Source organism: Chinchilla lanigera, unplaced genomic scaffold, assembly GCF_000276665.1.
Source record: "Chinchilla lanigera isolate Chin_1 unplaced genomic scaffold, ChiLan1.0 scaffold00037, whole genome shotgun sequence".
Taxonomy (NCBI): Eukaryota; Metazoa; Chordata; class Mammalia; order Rodentia; family Chinchillidae; genus Chinchilla; species Chinchilla lanigera.
In genome coordinates this window covers 1,412,719-1,428,329 of record NW_004955438.1, presented here as the reverse complement: position 1 = coordinate 1,428,329, position 15,611 = coordinate 1,412,719, and the positions used below count along the sequence as shown (strand labels likewise).

The 15,611-nt window shown below is 41.4% G+C and overlaps 1 protein-coding gene across 1 annotated transcript in view; it reads left to right on the top strand.

Moving 5' to 3' along the window:
* The window catches only part of Sptlc2 (serine palmitoyltransferase, long chain base subunit 2), a 106,104-nt gene that overhangs the window by 63,205 nt on the left and 27,288 nt on the right, over positions 1–15,611 (top strand). Inside the window, exon 9 of the mRNA XM_005390209.2 lies at positions 1,381–1,507. Within this exon, the coding sequence (XP_005390266.1) occupies positions 1,381–1,507 (127 nt within the window). The remainder of the gene's footprint in view (positions 1–1,380; positions 1,508–15,611) is intronic.

Here is a 15,611-nt window from a genome sequence, read left to right as displayed (position 1 = left end):
TCCTCTGTAAAGCTCAATACTGACGTCTTAGACATTCACAGACTGGGGATACAGCTCAGTGGTAGAACACCTGCCTAAGTATATGTGAGGTCCTGGGTTCAAATTACAGCAACAGAATAGGGAAGGGGTTTAAATGGTAGCAAAGTTTTATTAAAGGTAGGAAAAGAAACAGGCTCTGCAGAGCAAGTTTGGGCCAAGTAAAAGTAGAAAAAGAAGTATACCCTACAGCATGAAGGTGGACCATCCATGCAGGAGAGAACACAGTGGCCTAGATATTTTTATTCTCAGATTTTATCCTTGTTGATAGTGGCACAGGCTCACTTTGAAAATTTAGCTGTTTTTTGGTATGATTTGTTGGTGTGAACCCAAAGATAGAAAAATTCTGGGAGATCGTGTAAATATAGTATATTGGGGCTTTGGGGTTTTTTGGGTACAATTTTTAGTATTTTAGAAGTAGATTATTTTATAGCCTATGAAATAACCATATAAGCTTGTATTTTGTATGTCTTTATTTGGTTTGGTACATAGGCTTATTGTGTGCACATTTTTTAAAAATTTAAGTAAAGTAAAAAGTACCAGAGGATAAGGATACACAATTATATTAAAAATCTTTGTAACTGACAAGGTTTTATTTTATTCAGTGAGGTGGCAGTTTTGTTTTAAATAAAGATCTAGTGAATATCTGCCACATACCATTTTATAAAATCTCCATGTATGTGGGGGATATTCTGATATCCTAACAATTGATATTTAATAACTGTCTTTCTATGTGTATGTGTGCTGGGCATTAAACCCAGGGCTTTGATCATGTATGCATGCACTCCACTACTACACTACACCCCCAGTTCAAGAGAACTGTCTATTTTTTTTTTCCCACTACCAGGAATCAAACTCATGACCTTGCGCTTGCCAGGCAGGCGCTGTGCCACTGAGCTAAATCCCCAGCCCAACTGTTTATTATTTAGGGGGACAAGAACGGGGCTTTACAGGCAGAGCGTGAAATGCAGGTGATGTTTTTTGTAATGCTATACTCAGGAGTAAAAATTGCTTTGTATTTTTAAAAAAGCAATCCAAACACCTTATTTAATTCAGCTTTGTACATTTACTTTTAACATATAAGTGATATGTTCTTCAAATTTAGAAAGATACTTTAAGATTAGTTTAAAAGAAAGAGAGAGAGAGGAAACCAGCCTAAGCACTTTGCCATGTTTCTGACCCAATTGTTCCTGTCTCTTTGCTTTGACCATTTGGTTGACCTTTCATCTCGGTTTACTCCAGGCCACTGAAAGGAGGAGGCCACTAGCATATGAAAGGAAAGCGCAAACTTTGCCAAATTATTTAAGAACTGCCTTTAACTGCCTTTCTTCATGAACTTCCCAGGAGCTGATCGACTATCTACGCACTCACTCTCACAGTGCGGTGTACGCCACGTCCCTGTCTCCGCCTGTGGTGGAGCAGGTAATCACCTCTATGAAGTGCATCATGGGGCAGGATGGCACCAGCCTTGGTGAGTTTTCTGTCTTTGAACCGTTTCCTAAACTCAGTGCTTACTTAGCAGCCAGTGTGCTCTTTTTATTGATTAGTATTTTATAGCCATGTTTTATTTTTTTTTATTTTTTTTATTTTTTTTGGTTTTTCTCTGGTACCAGGAACCGAACTCACGACCTTGCGCTTGCCAGGCAGGCGCTTTGCCGCTGAGCTAAATCCCCAGCCCCCTATAGCCATGTTTTATGCCTCTTTATTTGGGTTAATACCCAAGTTTCTTGGGTGCATATTTTATTTAAAGATTTAAGTAAAGTTCAAAGATACTTTTTCCCCTAAAATAAAAAGTCAGTTTTCCTGAAGGGCAGAGATGGCAGACTGGGAGGCCTCAGTTTCCATGTACACTTCATTGTGTTAGATATACATGTCCTGAGAGTGACGCTGGCTTCTTTCCTATGCGGTGTTACTTACAGATGGTGAGGCTTTCACTCTTACATGCCTTCTTAACTCATAAAGTATATATATGCCCTCAGAATCCTTCTTGAATTGGTTTTCTTTTTCTTATGGTACTGAGGATTGAACTCATGGACTCTACCACTGAGGTACATTGTCAGCCCTTCATTATTATTTTTTAAGTTACCCAGGCAACACTTAAGCTCATGATCCTTCTGCCTCAGCCTCCCAAAGTGCTGAGATTACAGGCATGTGCTACCATGCCCAACTTGAGTTGCATACTTCTATGTGAAGATAGAATGCGCTATGTAGTGATGTTTCATTAATAGTGTATTTAAGAGCTGCTGTTTCTATGAATAAGATGCTTGACTTAACATTTTTGAGAAGAGTTTCTGATTTAATATACAGGGAATAATGAAGGTCATCCTGGATGTTTGTCTTTGGTGGGATTTGTAGTTCAAACTAGATGCCCTGGCTTAAGTATACAAAAATGAATAATAAAGTCTGATGTTTTCCTTCTGATACTTAACTTCTACTGTGCGTCACCAGAGGGCAGTGTTGACTACAGATCAGTAACAATAAGAGGGAGCAATTGAAGCTGTGTGTGTTTGCTATTCTTAGCTTTAAAAGTATTTCCATTGCCAGTGTGAAACATTAATTTCCCATGTTTTTTAGTGCTTCCTTCCTTCTTTCTTTCTTTCTTTCTTTCTTTCTTTCTTTCTTTCTTTCTTTCTTTCTTTCTTTCTTTCTTTCTCTCTCTCTCTCTCTCTCTCTCTCTCTCGCTCTTTTGCTCTTTCTCTCTTTCACTCTTTCTCTCTCTCTCTTTTTGAGACAGGGTATCACTTTGTAGTGCAGTGCACTACATAGTGCCTAACTCACTATGTAGCCCAGGCTGGCCTTGAACTCATCATGGCAGTCCTCCTGCCTCAGCCCTCTGCATGCTGGGATTATAGGTGTGTGCCACCGTACCCAGCTTTTAATGCTTTTTAAAATTCAGTATAGATCTTACAAAAGATTTCACATTATTAGCCCTGATCTTTCTGCTTTATAGTTATATAATACTTTACTGTAAGATTGATTTGGTTTGCATTGCAAAATAAGAATAAAGTGTTTTATCTGATTTTGATTAAGACTGTTTTGTTTATTTTGTTTTGAGACAGGTTCTACTATGCAGTTCAGGATGGCCTTGAACTCATTTTGTAGCCCAGGCTGGCCTTGAATACTCAAGTGATCCTCCTGCCTCAACTAGCTGGTGTTACTGGTGTGCACCACCATGCCTGGCCTAAGACTTGTCTTAAGTCAGAATTTGTCTTAATACTTTTCCAATCTATCGTAGATCCTTGATAGCTTTAGGAAAAGATTTTTGGAAACAGCAAACTATGATCATCTTTAGTTTCATGAATTTGTTCTTTAGGAGGAAAATATTACATTAAGGTTTCACACATAGCAGTAGATACTTATGAGTAGCTCCATTATCAGTAGCTACATGTCTTTCTTTTTCTGATTTGGTGTTATTGGAAAAGTGCTTTTACCAGTGTATGTACAGAGAGAGGGACAGGGAGAAAAAGAAGAGAACAGAAAAAAGAAGTGTGAAAAAAAAAAAAAGAAGTATGTGTGCATGCATGTGCTTGTGCACACATGCACACACATGGTAGCATTTATGGAATTACTTTATTCACTAGGTACATTGACCTTACTGGTTCAGTGAACAGATTTAGGTGCTAAGAGAAGGCTAACACCTATCAAAGTTAATGCTGGATAATTTCTTTGGCCTGTCCCAGTACCTGGATCTGTGTGATGCATTACCTTGGATAAATGCCTTATCTGTACTAACTGATGGTGTCTGGTAAGAAATTAAGCATGGTGATTAGATAAAGGCTTGGATTTGTACTGATTTCTCATTTTTTGCTTCTCTGTCCACCCCCAAGTTATAGTGGCACGATGCAGTACCATCTTATGCTCACAGACTCTGTGGGTCGGGAGTTCACTTAGGACAGCAGGGATGGCTTGTCTTTGCTCCACAGTTTCTGCGGCTGGCTTGGAACACTCAGGTGGTTGGGGACTGGGATCATCTGGCAGCTTCTTCACAGTTCCCTGGGCTGGAGTGACTTGAAAGCTAGGCTCACAGGGCTGCAGGCCAGAGCACCTTCCCACGTCTTCTCTATGTGATACGGTCACTGGGTAGCCCGGTAAAGAAATGGGGTCACCAGAAAAGAAAGTATACTTAGAGAACAGGCGATCCAAAGCAACCTGGCCAAAACTTTATGACCTTGGGGGCACACATGTTATTGTGTTTTTCCTTTGAGACAAAAGATGTTAATGTATGAGCTACTTTTGTACACTAAAACCTCAGTACTTAATTTAATTGCATGGTGGCACTTTGCAATAAATAAGTGGGTTTAGGTTGCAGTTTGATACTTGGTCTCTAGAAGGTTTGCCATCCGTGCTTTATGCCCTTTTTAAAATAAGTTTTAATCTCTGGGTTTTTTATTTTAAATTTTAGTTTATTAGTAGATGTATATACCTAATGTTTACATAAATTGTGGGAAATTGGTACATGTACATAACACATCTTTTTGTTGTTTTTGTTTTTGTTTTTTTTTTTTTGGTTTTTCTCCGGTACCGGGAACCGAACTCACGACATTGCACTTGCCAGGCAGGAGCTTTGCCGCTGAGCTAAATCCCCAGCCCCTGTTTTGTTTTTTAAGACTGTGTCTCACTGTAGCTCAGGGTGGCGTTAAACTCATTCTGTAGCCCAGGCTGGCCTTAGATTCATGGTGATCCTCTTGCTCAGCCTCCCCAGTACTGGGATTACAGGCGTGTGCCATCATGCCTGGCAATACATTTTAATTCCTTTTTCATACCCCTTCTCTGCCTTCCCTCCCCCCTTCACCTGTCCTTTGATCACCTTCCTTTTTAAAAAACTTTCGTCCATGTTTGTAGCACATCTTGCTTACATTCCTTTTGTGGAGTTGGTACTTGCACATAACACAGCCCAATTCCTTTTTTTCATCCTTTATCTCTCCATTTTTTGACCTCCTTTCCCTTCAAGAATGAAGGATACGTTGTGCCTTATTTCAACCGTCTTCTCCACAGTGCTACAGACAATGGCTTGGGACATGTGGATAAGCCGATGAAGAAATACACTTGAAGGGATGTAGTGCTGAAGGTTATTGACACAGGTGAATGCCAAAGGAAAGAGAAGGCCCCATCCTGTGCAGTGCTGCAGAGTAATGCATGCAAGTGTACTCTGTTTGCTAGGAGTTAAAATAGGTGCTTAGGATTTTAGATGTTTCATGTTTCACAGAAAGTCTTGGATAATTGTTATGTAGTATTTTAGTAGTTGGGGGGTTGGAGTTTTTAGGTGAACCAGGAGCACGTTATAATTTTTCACCTTTCTACATATAGGTTCTGTTACCTGAAAAAAATACCTTTTAACATACATTTAAGAACAAACTAGATTCCAGTAACGAGGGCTGTCTGTATTTTAAATGTTACACAAATTGGTCATACTGTAAAAATCTTACTGCAACTTGCTTTGTTTGTTTGTTTCATATCCTGTCTGAGTTATATCCCTGTTGAGTGTGAAGCTCTCATTCAGTTGCTTTTACTGCTAAAAATTATCACATTTTTATTCCTTATTTTGTTTTAGGTTATTGCCTAATTTTAGATGTTATATATCACTGCAGTAGTGGTCTTCATAGACGTCTTGTGTGTTTGTGTGTTTGTGTTGGCAGATATTTTTAAAGACTTGTGTGCCAGGCATGGTGGTGCACACCTGTAATCCCAGCACTTGAGGGACTAAGGAGGATTGCTGCAAGTTCGAGGTCAGCTTGTTCTACATAGTGAATTCAAGGCCAGCCTGAACTACATAGCAAGACCCTGTCTCAGAAAACAAAAATGACCCCCCAAAAACTTCTAAATTCTTCCCACAGTGCTTGTACCAGTTTATTTATCAGAGTGTTACCATACTTAATGAACAGCCAAGAGACATGATCTTAAGTTTATGCACAAACTTTGAAGTGTAAGAAAAGTTTTTAAATGTATGAAGGTAACTAGCCAGGAGAAGAAATAGAATAGAACAAAAGTTGGTAGTGATTTGCAGAGGAAGCATGGAATGTAGAAGTAGGAAGGCTTTACCTGGACACCAGAGCTGATGGAATGAGAATCAGTGGTCTTGTTCAATATTGTGGCCCTAACACCAGAAAAGTGAAATGCAGAACCTAGGGCTACTTCCCACAGATAGCAGTGGGGATGGGAAAGGGGAGGGGAGGTGTCTTTTTATTGAATAATTTTCTCAAGTTTTACTTTACTGGGGCTGGGGATTTAGCTCAGTGGCAAAAGCGCCTGCCTGGCAAGCGCAAGGTCGTGAGTTCGGTCCCCGGTACCAGAGAAAAAAAACCAAAAGAAAAAAAAAAGTTTTACTTTACCATGTGAATACATATTACTTTTATAATTAAAACTTTTTTGTAGTTAGATGGCAGAAAAATGAGGTTGAAAATAAGGCTTACAAATAAAATATAAACCTTTCCATTCAAAATAAAATACAGCTTAAATACAAAAATAGCGCATAGTTGGTTATTAATAAATGTTTTCATCTTCTCTGTGGGAAGATGAGCTGCTCTATACGGACAGTGTAGAGCCTTCAGGAAGCTGCAGCAGGCAAGGGGAGATAAGACCTCCTTCAACACCCCACCCCATCTTCCCACATTTTCCTTCCAGGGCCTTTTTGCCAGGGAAGAGGGGCACAGAGGACTGGGCTGACTGAGTGCAGGTGGAGGGACATCTTCTGGTGTGAGTGCTATGCTCCGGTGCTGACAGTGGGCTTGTACCACAGGGCTGGTGAACGGAAACAACGCGAGCCCTGGGAAATGCCAACAGTTCCACTAGACACTTGAAAGTCTGGCTTGTACTTCACACAGCACTAACCCATGGCCAGAAGTGGAAATTTAACTATACGATCTGTTGATGAATCAAAGCAAACTGTCTGCCCAAGTCAACTAAAGTTTTGTTTTCATTTTCCACAGCTGTACTTTAGTATATTTTCTTGTCAAAGATGTAATTAGTAATAACATCCTGTTTAATGTCTGACATCTAGTATCCTTTCAATATATATATTGAATTAATGAATACACGTGATCCAGAAATACTAGAAAGTGGGTGGATCCTTAAAATACTTTTTTTTTTGAGAGAGAGAGAGAGAGAGGGTGTCTTGGTTACTTTTCTCTCCTTGCTGAGACAAAATACCCAACGCTCAAAATTAAGGAAGGAAAGGTTTATTTAGCTCACAGTCTGCGGAGGTTTCAGTCCATACTCGGCTGGCTCCAAGGCAGGGTGGCACATGGCAGAAAACAACCGTTCATGGAGCAGAAAACAGCAAAAGCAGCTAGAGAAAAAGGGAGGAGTGGCCACAAGCAACCTTTTTCTCTTCCTTACATATGCAAACTATCCACCCCAGGGCGGGTGTCGCACTCATACCCATAATCCCAGCATTGGATCATGGATCAATCATACACTGTAAAAGGCCGTCCCATGACTGCATGAGGCTTTGGGGGGACATCCAGACACAAACCATAACAGTCCCACTATTTGGTTCAGGCTGGTCTTGAATTCATTATGTAGCCCAGATTGGTCTTGAACTCTCAGTGATCCTTCTTCCTCAGCCTCCTGAGTGCTGGGATTACCATATCTGACATAAAGTACTTTATTATGATATTTTAATACAGGTGTATGTTAAGCCAGAATGGCTAAATCATCAAGATAAACTAAATAGATGTATTTTATTTTATTTGTATTTTATTTTCTAGTACTGGAGATTGAAACCAAGGCTTTCACACTGACCTAAATTCTGAGCCCGTTTTAAATTTTGAGCCAGGGTCTCACTAATTTACCCAGGCTGGGATCAAACTTCCAATCCTCCTGCCTCAGCCTCCTAGAGTTCTAGGATTACAAGCAGCTGATAAATACATTTTAATAACTCAACTTTAAAATTTTGAAGAAATATTTTCTATCTAGAAAACTGGGGCTTTTGTACTTCATAATTTTGAAAGGAGCCTTTGCCCTTTCAGGTGGTTGTTGGTATAGAAGAAAAAAGGAACACCTTGGGCAGATTGAGGTTTAATTAAAATTAGGTTTGGCCCATTTGAATTAATTCCAGTAATAAACTTGTTAATGAGGTGTTAAATGATCTCCTCAAGAATCCCTAGGAGCTGTCAGGAGTTAATTTAGGAGACCTGAAGCACTTTTTAAAAACAGCATCTCCAGGGGCTGGCAATTTAGCTCAGTGGCACAGCGCCTGCCCGGCAAGCACAAGGTGGTGAGTTTGATTCCCATTACCGGCGGGCGGCGGGTGGGAAGACATGCTTAAAAACAGCATCTCCAGATTCCCTGGCTAAAAGCAGAGCGTAACCCTTTCTGAGCCCAGGAATATTTGGATTCTCCTTTTTTATTTATTATGCTCTTTTAAAGTTATTTGTTTACCTCACCATTAGAAGTTTATCCAAGTGAAAATGAACTTTCTGGTGAACAGTTCTGTTCTTACCGTTAGCATGGTTGAGCATGATTTCTGAACCTGAGAGTCAGATCAAATTCCCTCCTGGGTGACAGTGGAGCTGGCCTGGGCCAGGGCCACAAGAGGTCCTAGGTTTGGGAAGGTGTCTGTCTCAGGGTGCTGAGCTCCTTCGCTGTCTCCCCTTTTTCTTCCCTTCCCCCTCACACCCTGGAGCTGTAAGGATCCTCAGTTTGCCCTAAAGCCTCAGGCACCCGCCCTCCTCACGTGCCCAGAGGAAGGCCCGGTGCCCACTGGCCTGCTTCTCCTCCCTCCTAGTTTTCTTTCAGGCAGTTTAATCACTGATTGAGTAAGGAATGACCTACAGACTGTGGGAGTTTTGGTTTTTTTTTTTTTAATTTTGTTAAAACTAAGAATGATTTCTCCTTCCTTTTCCTCACCCTCTTCGCAGACGGAGGTCAAAGGCTGCTTCTCAAGCAGCTTTCGGCACCTTCAGCCACAGAGTGGATTCTACAGACAGGAGCCTCATGTGCAGGAAAGGGGAAAGGGACTTTGCCAATGATAGTGACCACAGCAAAGCAAATAATAATAATATTACTAATAATGAGAAATAGATAGTAAAATTAAAAACAAACAAACCAAAAAAAAAACCCAAAACTCCTTTCCTGTTTTATAGTTTACTGCCGAGAACACTGCTGATACTTCAGCATTTCTTGGACAGCTTTCAAGCATCTGCTCTGTGCCCTGAAGTAGGGTACTGTGGAAGGTGTCTCAGTCACTTTTCTCATTGCTGTGACAAAGAACCCACCACTCACAATTAGGAGGGGAGGTTTACTTTGGCTCACATTCTAACTCCATAGTCGGCTGGCTCTAAGGCCAGCCTGGTGGAAGAGTCTGGGTCAGGAAAGCTGCTCATGTCATGGTAATTAGGAAGCAGAGAGGAAAGCAAGGAGCTCAGTGGGAGGTGTGGTGCCCTTGCAGGTCCCCCGCCAGTGACCTGCCTTTTCTCACCACGCCCCACCTCCTAGCAGGAGGTCAGCTGCAGTGTCCCATGGTCCAGTCCTCTGCCAAAAGCCTCACCTATAGCACAGGAGGCTTTGCGGGGGACATTTGGATATAAATCATAGCAAAAGGGGTACAGAGTTGAACAGTACTGGATCATTGCCTTTGAAAAACTTATGTCTGCTGGTAGGGGCAAGGTTGCTAGGAAGGGCCGGGCATGGTGGCCAGGCCAGTAGTTCCAGCACTCAGGAGACCGAAGCAGGAGGGTCAGAGGATTGCTAGAGCTCAAGGCCAGCCTAAACTACGTAGTGAGATCCTGTCTCAAAAAAAAGATTGCTAGGAAGAACTCCCTCCATATGACAGAAAAATTCACATTCCTCTTTTCTCAATTTCCTCCTTCCATGTGCCCACAACCTCTTGCTTCATCCACCCCAGATACCTTAGACTTCCTTAAAGTCATCCATTTAAAGCGAGCTGTGATGTTACTCCTTATCAAACTTTCCTATGTAAGTGAAATTTTTCTGTGGATCCTATCACACTCGTAAATTACCAGTAATCAAAGAAAAAGAGGGGGCTGGGGGTTTAGCTCAGCGGCAAAAGCGCCTGCCTGGCAAGCGCAAGGTCGTGAGTTCGGTTCCCGGTACCGGAGAAAAACCAAAAAAAAAAAAAAAAAAAGAAAAAGAAAAAGTATTCTTGTAAGAGCTTCTTCATTATCTTTGGTAGCGCAAAGGGCCTTTCAGCCAGTGGCTTGTGCCTTTTGAAGTCAAGCAGTAAGACCACTTTATAGGAAAAGAAATTTGAGCTCATATGGGACAAATTTTCTTAGTATTTTGTACCCAAATAGGATGTGGCTTTCCTCACTATCTGTTTCTACTCATGAAGTCACATTAGTGATATTTAATGTTTTATTGAAAGAGATTATTTGGTAATCTGTTTCTAATTTTCTGGTTTCTAGTCTGCAGATTTTCCAAAGAACAGCTAAGTTTCCGTGTGAATAATCACCCTGACACATGAAAGTCCTTTTGGGCATTTGCCTGTTTCTTTGCCATGAGTCAGTAATCTCTTTCCCCTCCCTGTCCACTCAGAACTCTGTTCTGAACACACAAGCGCTTTTGCACCACGGTCTTTCTGTTTTTTATATCCCCATGTCTCCCAAACCCAGATGCTAATACAAGTTTCTTGCAATAGGAAACTCCTTTTATGTCCTGTGAGTTTGAAGCTGGCTATTAAGATGCCCACAGGCATCAGGGGGGAAGCTAACCTTTGAACAAAATGTGGTCTTGGTCATTAAGTAGAATATTGTTCTTGGTACAAAACATAAATGAGGTTCAGTATGTTCCCCTCGGACAGGAAGAGGGCCCTGAACTAGATGCCCCACATTTTGGTCAGGTGATGTGAGGAAACTGAACTCTTAATTAAAAGCACTGAGTCTGACTTTTTTTTCTTTTATTTAGAGTTGAAGTAGGTGAATTACCTAAGTTTTAATTAAAGATTTTCCCCTATCATTTTGTATGTTCCATTATGAGACACTAGACATACTTTTACTTAGCTTTTTCTTTAATCACTTCTGATTTGTGAACTTCATGGTCCTATTTCTAGTATCTGTTGAAGAACTTCGTAAATCTTAACATGATTGGCATCGTAAATTTTAACATGATTAGCATCGCTTCTTTGCCTGGAATTGTTTCTGGGGGCTTTGTCTGACAGTGATCCCAGCTGTTCTTAACTTTAAAGCAGTTTATTGCTATACAAATAATACATAGAAGCAAGTAAGAAGATTGATGGATACTCTTCTCATTTAAGAACTAGATTTTTTTTCACCTCTAGGGATTGTCTTTTTTTTTTTTTTTTTGAGACACAGTCTTGCTGTGCAGTTAAGGCTGGCCTTGAGCTTACTTTGTAACCCAGATTGCTATCAAACTTGCAACAGGCAATTACAAGTTTAAGCCCAGCCTAAGCAATTTAGCAATACTCTGCCTCAAAAAAATAAAAATAAAAACAAAAATAAATAAAGGAAGGAAGGACAGAGTGGAGGAAGGGTTGGTTGGGAATTTAGCTCAGAGTTCAAGCCCTAGGAATGAGCCGGGCATGGTGGCGCACGCCTGTAACTCCAGCACTTGGGAGGCTGAGGCAGGAGGATCACTGCAAGTTTGTGACCAGCTTGGGCTACAAAGTGAGTTCAAGGCCAGCCTGAACTGCATAGCAAAGCTCTATTTCTAAAAAATAAAAATATCCCCTGTCCCTTCACTCTCTCCCCTCTGCCTCTATCTCTTGAAACCTCTTCCCCTTTGAGAAGGATATATCTCCGTACTTCCTGTTATTTTTTATTTTGCTCTGTTTCTGCTTTGGGTTTCTCATATAAGAGAAGCCACGCAATATTTATTTCAGTTAATGTTACAGTCTCAGGGTATGTCAGTTTTCCTACAGATGATCAAGTTGATCTTTCTTTATGGCAGAGTAGTACTCCACTGTGTATAAATACCACATTTTCTTTCTCCATTCATCTATGGGTAGACATATAGGCCACTTCCAAATTTAAGTATTATGAATTGTGCTACTATGAACACAGTCATCATGGTAATGTGATGTCTTTAACTCTCTTGGGAAGGTACCTATAAGGGGAATAGCTGACTCAAGTAGAAATTTCTAGTTTCAGCTTTTTGAGGAATCTCTACACTGAGCGGGCAGTCCAGATGCCCTTTCACAGCTTGCCAGAAATGAAATCTTTCTGAAGAGGAATTGGTTTTTTTTTTATCATCCCCATAGTTTTTCTAGTTATCTAAAGATCTGATAAGTATCCCCCTTCCATCTACTTTCATAGTGGAAAGAGGAGTTAAAAAATAACTCTTTTTTTGCTGCAGTGCCAGAGGTTGAGCCCTTTATTTGCTGCAGTGCCAGAGGTTGAGCCCCAGGGCCTAGCACATGCTGGGCAAACACTCTGCTGCTGAGCTACATCCCCTTGATACTTCTTAAATACAGTAAACCAGACTTTATTTCCAAGGAGCCCTGTGATGGGCACAGGGGCCGCTTCAGTAGGGGAGTGAGATTGGGCTCAACTCCGACTCCAGCAAGACCGAGTGAGGAATTATAACCAAGGAGCAGGGCGCAGGTTAGTGGATGAAAGATTACTGAGAGGAAGGATCAGGCTAGAGGCTTCTTGCTGAAACAAGTAACACCAAAGATGACCCTGACACTAGTGCAAGGGATATCTGAACTGACTTAGGACACAGAAGGAAGCCAAGGTTGGACCTAGTCAGGAAGGTCCAGAGGAGCTTGATGCCATTTTGGTCCAAGAAGTCTTCATCAGAGCTTCAGAAAGATTTCATTAAGGTGGACACTTTCGAGCTCCTGTACCCAAACTTTACCCATGGACCACTTGCATCAGAGGTACCTTTAGAACAGTACTTCTTAATCTTGTCCACACACAAGAAAGCTTAAAAAATAACAGTGGCAGAGACCTTCTGCAGATAGATTGAGTATCTGGGGATAAGATGCTCCACCTGCTGCTATTTCACAGCACCTTAGATGCTTCTCATGTAGTCATAAGCTCACATTGAGCTCCACTGCTATGAAGTTTGTTAACAGTGACCAAAATACTGTGTCTTGGTCTGCCAGCCCCTAGAATATGCATTTTAAAAAAAACAACAGTCAAAAAACCAACTAACGTTTAAGAGGCTGAAGAATTATTTATTGTTTTAAAGCTCCCTTACATCCAAATGAACCAAAAACAGTTCTGATGGCTGGTATTTGGGGAAAAGAAAATTGGAAGGCCAGATAATACTGGCTCTTCCTTTTTAAAGTAAGAGGGAAATGTTTGGTTGTGGGACAGGAGTTTGGTTGTAAACCTAAGTTGCCAGTTGTAGGGGTCCATTGGGTTCTTGCTGTACCCAGGGAAGGAATGGCAGCAAGAATGAGGAAAAAAGGCAAGAGACGAAAAGCTGGGATCAGGTGGAGGTCCTCTCTCTCCGTGGAGAAGTGGAACTACCTAAGAACAGTAGAGCATTTATTTATACCAAGGACACTAGAGCATTTATTTATACCAAGAGGTTGGTTGATTTCCACCTTACTGTCCAGCAATCACTTAACAAGCTACAATGGCATGTTTACGTGTTTTAAGGAGCTCCCATGTTCTCGGAGCTCCCATGTTCTCGGACTGGCTTCGTTCTGCACCTGTAATTACTTTCCAGCTTCTGGGCTCCCAACAGCCAGTTCTCACTGTTTTTAGAAATCTTACTGCATGGGGCCCTGGCACTTTCACCTTGATGTTTGATGATCTTTGCTGAATGAATCAATGATACAGGTGAAAAAGTTAGAAACCATCTAGGACTAGAGATACAGCTCAGTGGTAGAGCAGTGGTAGAGTATTTGCCTAAAAACCAACTAGGGAAGGGAGAAAGATAGCAGTAAGGAGTCAGAGGCAATTCAGAATCCCAAATTCTTTAGTGTATAACCTACAAATGGGATTGCTTGCATTAAGGTCATTTTGTTAAAATGTTCAAATATTAATCAGTTTGTAACTTCTAACTTACTGTTACCTTTAAAACTATCAGTTTTAATTCAAGCCAAGCTTTTCTCAGTGATGGCTAACTTTTTTTTGTAGGCAGATACTTGATCACAGTATACGCAGTGCACTTCCCCACCCCTTTGGTCTGTCTAAATGTAGCTTGTGGTATGTTCCAGCCCCACCACAGCACAGCAGTCTTCAGACAAATTCAGACTTTCTCTCTTGGGATGGGGGTGTAGCTCAGTGGTAGAACACCTGCCTAGCGTGTGCAAGGCCTTGGGTTCATTCACCAGTACTAGGCAGGAAGGAGGTGACATTTTGTCCTGACTAGAAGTTGGCACCCTTTAAAACTCAGTTATTTTTTTCAAAAGCACTTGGCCTCTTTTCTTCCTTTTGTTGAGGGCTCTCTGTTTCCGGCTGTGCAGTAGCAATCATTCTTTCAGACTTTTGATTGCACTGAATCAGCAGCGTTAAGCCTTGGCCCCTGCTGCGTGTTGCACATCCTGTGGCAGTCCTCAGGAAATCCTGCTTCTTGGCATTGAAATGAATTAAAGGATTAAGGCACTAGTAGGGAGGGGGTGACAAACCCTCCTTGTGGAAGGAATTTACTGTGCATTGTCTGGTGTTAGCAAAAGCTGTTCTTCTTGTAAGAAGACAGAACACCAAGGGACCAATTTGGAACTGTAACCCACCTTGCAAGGCACCTCTATCTGCTTTGATGCCCATTAGCCCAACAGTGGCCCAAGCTGAGAGCCCTTTGAAATTTTGTTGCCAGTGAAGCAAAACAGGTGCTCTGTCTCAGATCGTGAACTGCCTTCCGCTCAGTGTGCGTCAGGTTACAAGATCGCTGAGCTCTTGCCTCCTGGAAGCCCCTTATAAATGTCCCTTTTACAAGACTCCATTGAGCCACAAAAATACCTTCGTTTATACAGAGCAAATTGAAGATACATTTATTTTGCGTATCTTTGTGTCTCTGAAGTGCCTAACAAAGGTTTTTCCAGTGCCATTTAGCCAGGACTTATGGGGAATATGTTGTCAGTCTGTCTGGGCTGAGGATGTGGCTAGAGCACTTAGCTAGCATGTGTGAGACCCTAGGTTCAGTCCTTCACACTGGAGGTGGTGGTGGGGAACCCACACATTAGGGAAGGCAGTCTGCAGTACTTACTCTGTGAATTTAAGTGTTCATCTCATCTAAAACATGCTCTCAGATACACCCCAAATAATGTTGGACTGAATGTCTGGTACTGTGGCTCAATTAAGTTGACTTGTCTCAGTCAAACTGGTACATGATATTAACAGTCACTGTAATCTGTTAATTAGCTTACCTTTTCTTTTTCGGTTTGCTTTTTTTCTTTTTTTTTGGTCTGTTTTATGGCTGTGTGTGTGTTGTGTGTGTTTCCTAGGCTGGCCTCAGTCTTTGAGCACTAAAATTTGCCTTCAAGACTTTCCAGCTTTGGTGGAAATGAAGGAGTAAATAAACTCTTTCCTAGGCTGCTCAACATTTTCCCATCTGTGTTGGGCTTGGCAGGAAGATCCATCTAGCTTTGGGTATAAACTCTGGTCCCCCTGGGATGCTGACAGTTTATATAGCTGAATGTCTACTTACTGAATGTTTGGTTGGTATCATGAATTATGTTTACTCTTGGCACTTTCCTAGGTTGT